Source organism: Aythya ferina, assembly GCF_964211825.1.
Source record: "Aythya ferina genome assembly, chromosome: 15".
NCBI lineage: Eukaryota > Metazoa > Chordata > Aves > Anseriformes > Anatidae > Aythya > Aythya ferina.
Window position 1 is genome coordinate 1,105,961 of NC_140314.1, and position 6,000 is coordinate 1,111,960.

The window sequence follows — 6,000 nt, forward strand, 5'->3', positions numbered from 1 at the left end:
AGCAGCACCATTAAGCTCAGCCTAGAGCTGGTAAGATCACCTGCAGAGATGCTCCCCAGAGCACCCAAGACAAAACCTTCCCACCTGCAGCTACCCCAGCTCCCAGGTGCAGTACAGAGTTAGCATCTGAGGCTTGGATCCCCTGTGGCACCTCACACCTTGAGTTTCGATCCTGTGCCACATCATCATCAGGGGGGTTGTTTTCTGGTCCAGATACAAGCGAAGTATGCCAAGACAGTGCCACAACAACAGCTTGAGTTGTACGGTGGTTATATTCTCATGCAAAATACCTTATCTTGGGATTCAGCCACCCGGCAAAATAAAGCTTTGCTGTAAATATTCACTAGAGCAAGATCTCAGTGCCAGCAACTGCAAGCATCAACCCTGATTGAATCACAAGCCCTGACTTTAACCTCACGCAGGTGTGACCAGCACCATCACAGCCGGGATTCACTAGACTGTGAGCATGCATGACCCCCCCCCAGCCAGGCTACCTAGAGGAGCACCAAGCAACAAAAGCAATAAAACCGAGTTAATTCATATTAATTTCATGAGGGCTCACCATAAACCCCTAAAGAGCCCTTCCAGAATACCAGCACCATCAGAACAAAGATCTCCAGTTGTAGTAACCTAGAAGCCATTGCAACATACATCGTTATAAAGCCTCATTTTTTTCCCCAGCAACACAACTAAGCCATTCAAGTTCTTCCCGACTGCATAGCTACGGCAGCGGACTGCCACCAAGCCGGCACACAGCCCGCTTGCCACTGTAACACATTTTCACGTTAAGTGCATTAAAAACAAACTTCCCTCTGCCTTTTTTTTTGGGGGGGACTCCTCTGAAGCCTTGGGCACCCGTCTCCGGTAACGAAACCTGACCGGCGAGCGGCTCCAGAGCACCGAGCGCTCGCTCGGAGGGGGGTAAGAAAATGACGAAGCTGCTTCCGCGCCCCGGGCACGGCGCTGCCCGCACGGCCCTGCCCGGCGCCCCCCCGGCAGCCCCCGCAGCGATGCCCCGGCCCCTGCCCCGCGTCCCCGCCGGTGCGCGACACTCACCTTGACACTGGAAGCCCTGCTTCCCGAAGCCCCTGCGGGGAGAGAGGCGGGTGAGCACCCCCGGCACCGGCCCCGCACCGCGACCACCCCCCGGGCGGCCGGGCCGAGGGGACCCCGGGGAGGACGGGGGGGGAGCGGCGCCGGCAGGGGGTGCCCGGGGCTGGCCGAGGGGAGCGGCTCCGGGACGGGGAGCGAGCGGGGTCCGGGGGGCTGCGAGGGGGCGTCCCGGTCCCGGCTGAGGAGGGGGCGCACCGGGGGGGGACGGGAGCGGCCCGGGGCGGTCGGAGGGTGCCAGGAGGGGGATAGGGGGATGCAGGCGGGGAGGGGGGCGCGGTGCGGGCGCTCACCAGATGAAGTCGGTGCAGTGGCTGCAGAAGGTGGGCTGCTTGAAGAAGCGCGCCGTGAACTTGTGGTTCTTCACCTCGTGCACGTTCTTCTGCCGCAGGGCACCCTTACGGGCGAAGCGCACCGGGCCCTCCTCACCCTCGGGGCCCGGCGCCGCCGGCGGCTCGGCCATGCTGGGAGCGGGCTGGGGGCTGCGGGCGGTGGGCTGGGGGCTGCGGGAGGCCGGCTCGGCTCGGCCGGGTCCGGCCCGGCCCGGGCGCTGCAGCTGGGGCCGGGGCTGGCGCCGCTCGGCACCGCTGGCTGCAGCTGGCGGCAGGCGCCGACACACGCCCGGCGCGGCCCCGCCCCCTCATCTACATAACGCCGAGGCCACGCCCACCTCATCTGCATACAGCGCTCCTCCTCTGCGGGACAGGCCCCGCCCTCCGCGGGCGCCGCGCGGCTGGAGCCCCGCCCCCCTGCTTTGCATGCTGATTTGCATCGCGCCGCGCCGCGGGCGCAGGGGGCGTGGCCTGGAGGGGGCTCCGCCCACGGCCTCATTTGCATACCGCACCTGCATCCCGGTGCGCCGCGCCCCCAGCCCCGCTCGGCACCGCTGCGGGCGCGGGGCGCGGGCAGGGGCCGGGCGCGGGTGTGCGGCCCCGCCAGGAGCAGCCGCGGGGAAATCCCGGCCGCAGGAGGCACCAAAACCGCCTGGAGGGTGCCTGCTGCAGGGCCGGCAGTGACAAGGATGCTGTTTTCCCAAACTCCGCTGCTTTGCAGTGTTAAGGCCAGAATTACCTCGGGCTGCCCCGACTTTCTGCACCGCATGAGCCGGGGGAGCAGCAGCCTGGGCAGGGTGGCTCCTGTGCTGGGGCACGAACAGGCATGGGGGATACAAATCCCGCCTCTCCGGGGGGATTTCTGAGCTTAGATCCAACAACAACCTTCTTGTACCCAGCTCACTGCAGACACCTCAGTTAACCCGCATGGAGGAGTTTTCCAGCTGCCTTTGCCATCCATCTTGCTACCTGCCTGTGTCCATGGACACTGAAAGTCAGCTCCATCAGCCCCCTCCCCGGAGGGTCACTGGTGCATCCAGGTCTGCTGGTGCCAGCCCAGTGCTGCACCGCACCTGGTTTGGGAGCTGAGGAAGGGAAAATTTAAATCAAAATGGAAGGAAACTTTAGCTAAAGCATATGAATGAAAATATTTCTGTGAACAACAAACATGTCAAAATTCTCATTTACAGGATTTAATTCTGGCTCTACAACCGTGTGATCGTTTTCCATCCGTGGACTGAGACCGTCCCCACTCTGCCACTATCCAACCCCCCATCCCACGGGCTCTTTCTCTGAAGAAAGCCCCTCGAGCTCCATGGAATTAAACGCATGGGAGGCTTACCAGAAATAGTCCCAGAGCTGTTATTATGCAGCTGTTTTAAAGGGTTCATTATAATAATAAAACATAGCTGACCTGTCCTGCTGATGTTGTCTTTCCATAAACAGACAGGCTTGTTACTAACACCCAGCACCATGTGATTTTAGTGCTAAGAAGGAGAAATAAATTGCAGGCATCCCTCCTCATGCTGCGATTTTGTCATGAGGAAATGAAGGGGAACCTTCCCAGGGCTCCCGCGGCGGGGGAGAAAAAGCGCTGGCCCAAGGTGGTGCTTTCTGCTGCAGGTCGTGCTGCCAGCCCGCGCTGCGGGGCGCCTCCTGCCTTGGGGGTGAGGCCCTATTCACTGCCGGCTTGCACATAGAAATTTTGCAACAGAAATAACTCTTTACGCATGCAAAGGAATGGGAGTAATAAGGAAAATAATAACAGGTCATTTTGATTCCTTTCCTGTGTACTTTTGCGAAGGAAACTGGTATATTATCCTAAGTGCATGCTGCACTTAGCATGTAGCCATACTAGGCAGAATTCTTCTCGTTTTAGCTGTGCTTTGCCTGTTCCTCCTATTCCTTCTTTGTTGTTCTTTTAATGCATGTACCCATTTCCAAACACAGCCCGCATAGCTGTTGCATATGAAACCCAGCAGCAGCACAAACCACTGAGAAGATGTCTTTAATTTCCCCATATAAGCACTGATGTTCATGTTAGTATTCATGTGCGAGCTTTCTTCCCTCTGCTGGGCCAAGAAGTACAAAAGCCAGGTACAGTTCCTGCTTTCATGAGTTTTTTTTTTTGCCTGTTTTTTTCCTTACTTTACCATTTCCATTATTTAACACACTGAGAATCACATATTAAAGGTAGGATTTTCAAGGCCGTGCTGATTTTCATGGGAGCTGGTTATCCAGATCCCCTCAGCACTCTGAAATGTCAGGCTGAACATCCACGCAGCTCTTTCCTCTGAGGAAATTATTGTATTTATTAATGCAAGTAAAGTCCCCACAGGTGCAATGAGAGGACGAACGCACAAACAACTCCAAACCAGCACTCTCAAGGGAGTGCAGCGCATGGAGCAGAGGGGAAATCAGCACAGCTCATTCCTGTTTCTGTAAAACTGCAGATTCTCTACCACATTTCCCTCGCTGTTGGCTCCTGCCAGGCAGGCAGAGCAGGGCACTGATGACAAAAGTGCTTCAGCCACACTGCCCCTGTAGCTCACTCTTCCCCTGGAAGGATCTCACTCACTGCACAAAGGTGAGCATGGCACTCACTCTTTTACAATAATGTCTATTAAAAAAAAAACCAAAAAACAAAAAACAAAAAACAAAAAACACAACAAGCTATTAAAGAAAAAAAAAAAGCATATATTTAAGAGCGCTGGTACTCTGGAAGGGCTGGCATCATCCCACCTCCAGCTGAGGAAATCAGGTAGCGGGCTCTCCTCTCCTGTCCCTGCCTGCAGCAGCGGAGCAGCACCAGGGAGCACAGAGCTTCGCTCCTCGCTCCCTGCGGCCTCGCTGTGCTCACCGGGGGAGAGCAGCCCCGCGGCGCGGGAGACACGGAGACAACGGGTGCAGGAGCAGCTCCATAGAGACGTGATTCATATCCTGAGGAAGGGCCCTCATCCTCCCACAGGCAGCCGGGGATCTGCTTGGTGGAAGGGGAAGAGCTGAGCACGCCGCAGGGCTGCCGCTCGCTGCGGGGAATGTGGGATCGGGAGGGACTGGCACCGGGCTGCGGGACCACGGCTGCAGGAGGCAGTACTGCGAGTCCTCCTGAAGGAAAGCCACAGCCACGGGGTTCAGATCAGACGCCCACTGCAGTGCTGTGCCTGGGCGGCTCCAGCACCACAGGTCCTGCAGAGAGGCAGCATCCCCAAAAGATACTGGAAGAGAGAGGGAGAGACGGGGAGAAACAATTTCTCCCTATTTCCTAAGGATCCTCCTCCACACACACCCGGGAGCCAGGCACACTCCTGGCATGGACAGGAGCTATGTTGTAGAGCTGCGGCTCTCATGGGAGGCAGAAAAGGTCCCGGCAGACATGCTGTGGCCTCCATACAGCCTTTGCTGCTGTAGGGATGCTGTTCCTTTTGTGCCCGGATTGGCTTTTCCTAAAGAATTCAAAGAAGCTTGAAAACAGATTTTCTCTTTTTTTCCGTGTGTGTTTCTTAGGGGCCTAAATCCTCCACAGGAAACAGGTGGAGGAAGAGTCAAGCTCTAATTAAATATAAAGGTGTCTCAGCAGCAATCCGCCTGCTGCAGAGGCTGCCTCACCCCACAGCGTGCCAGGAAGGGCAGTGTGGGGACGGGGCCCTGGAGGCCGGGTGACCCTCAGGAGTCACCAAAAACTGCCTGTGCCAACAAAGTGCAGACTCCCTCCTCCCCCATGGAGCATCCATGGAGCTCCCCACACCTGGAGCATCCCCCGGCAGTGCTGCCCCCACCGGGCACCCCCTGAGGATTCCTGGTCTCCCCCAGGCGTGATGGGGGAGAATGGGGGGCTCCCCTGGCGCCCAGGGCTATGTCAGCTGCTCTGGGGTTTCCCTTTCTGCTTTCACAGTTTTTGCATGTTTCACATCTTCCGTGCAGAGAGGATACAGGGGGGAGAGAGAAGCTGCATTCAAGTGAGGAGAGACCTACTTACACACCCACCGTGGCGAGAGCATCCTCAGCCAGCCTCTGTGAAAACAAAGCAGCCCAAACGTTAGCGCGGGAGCGTTACATAAACCCTCACCCCATCGCCGGCGACGGGAGAGCCGCAGAGGCACGGCCGGGCGCGAGCAGCCACTGCTCCAATTTCAGACCTGAAAAGCAATCACTTCTCATTTACTTCCCGCTCACATTTTTAGCGGCCTTATTAAGATTTGGCATGGCAGACGCCAAATTGCTGTCCCCTCCTGGTCTGCGTGCACGTGGAGGTGCAGGAGCGGACCAGGCAGGGCTGCAGGTGAGGGGCTGCTGGGGGACACTGCAGCTCCACTCACACAGGGAGGCTTTCAAATGCATGGAGCAGAGGCAGAATCCTGGGCAGGGATGAGGAAGCCCATTGCAAAGAGCACGGAAATATTAACCCTAGCAGTCCCCAGAGAATGGAGTAGAGCATGGGTTGTTCGGGTTATTCAGCTGGCAGTGAGCTGGCATATGCCAACCTCTGCATGGCCCATCCAGGCAGGAATGCATGGGCAGAGGGAAGGGGCTGCAATAAAAAATGTTCTTAAACAGG

The 6,000-nt window shown here is 57.4% G+C and overlaps 1 protein-coding gene and 1 long non-coding RNA gene across 3 annotated transcripts in view; one reads left to right on the forward strand and one right to left on the reverse strand.

Annotated features, from left to right (window-relative positions):
* The window catches only part of PRKCB (protein kinase C beta), a 116,819-nt gene extending 115,129 nt beyond the window's left edge, over nt 1-1,690 (reverse strand). Inside the window, exons 1-2 of one of the 2 annotated variants that reach the window (XM_084537349.1) lie at nt 1,404-1,690; nt 1,057-1,088 (exon numbers count right to left, since the gene is read on the reverse strand). In XM_084537349.1, coding sequence (XP_084393475.1) covers nt 1,057-1,088; nt 1,404-1,573 — 202 coding nt within the window. In that variant the 5' untranslated portion in view covers nt 1,574-1,690. The remainder of the gene's footprint in view (nt 1-1,056; nt 1,089-1,403) is intronic. The other variant, XM_084537348.1, reaches the window with a different exon arrangement.
* LOC311445343 lies at nt 1,009-2,860 on the forward strand. The gene is made up of 2 exons (XR_014698359.1): nt 1,009-1,106; nt 2,633-2,860. It is a non-coding gene; the product is annotated as an uncharacterized lncRNA (long non-coding RNA).
* The last annotated feature ends 3,140 nt before the right edge of the window (nt 2,861-6,000 follow it).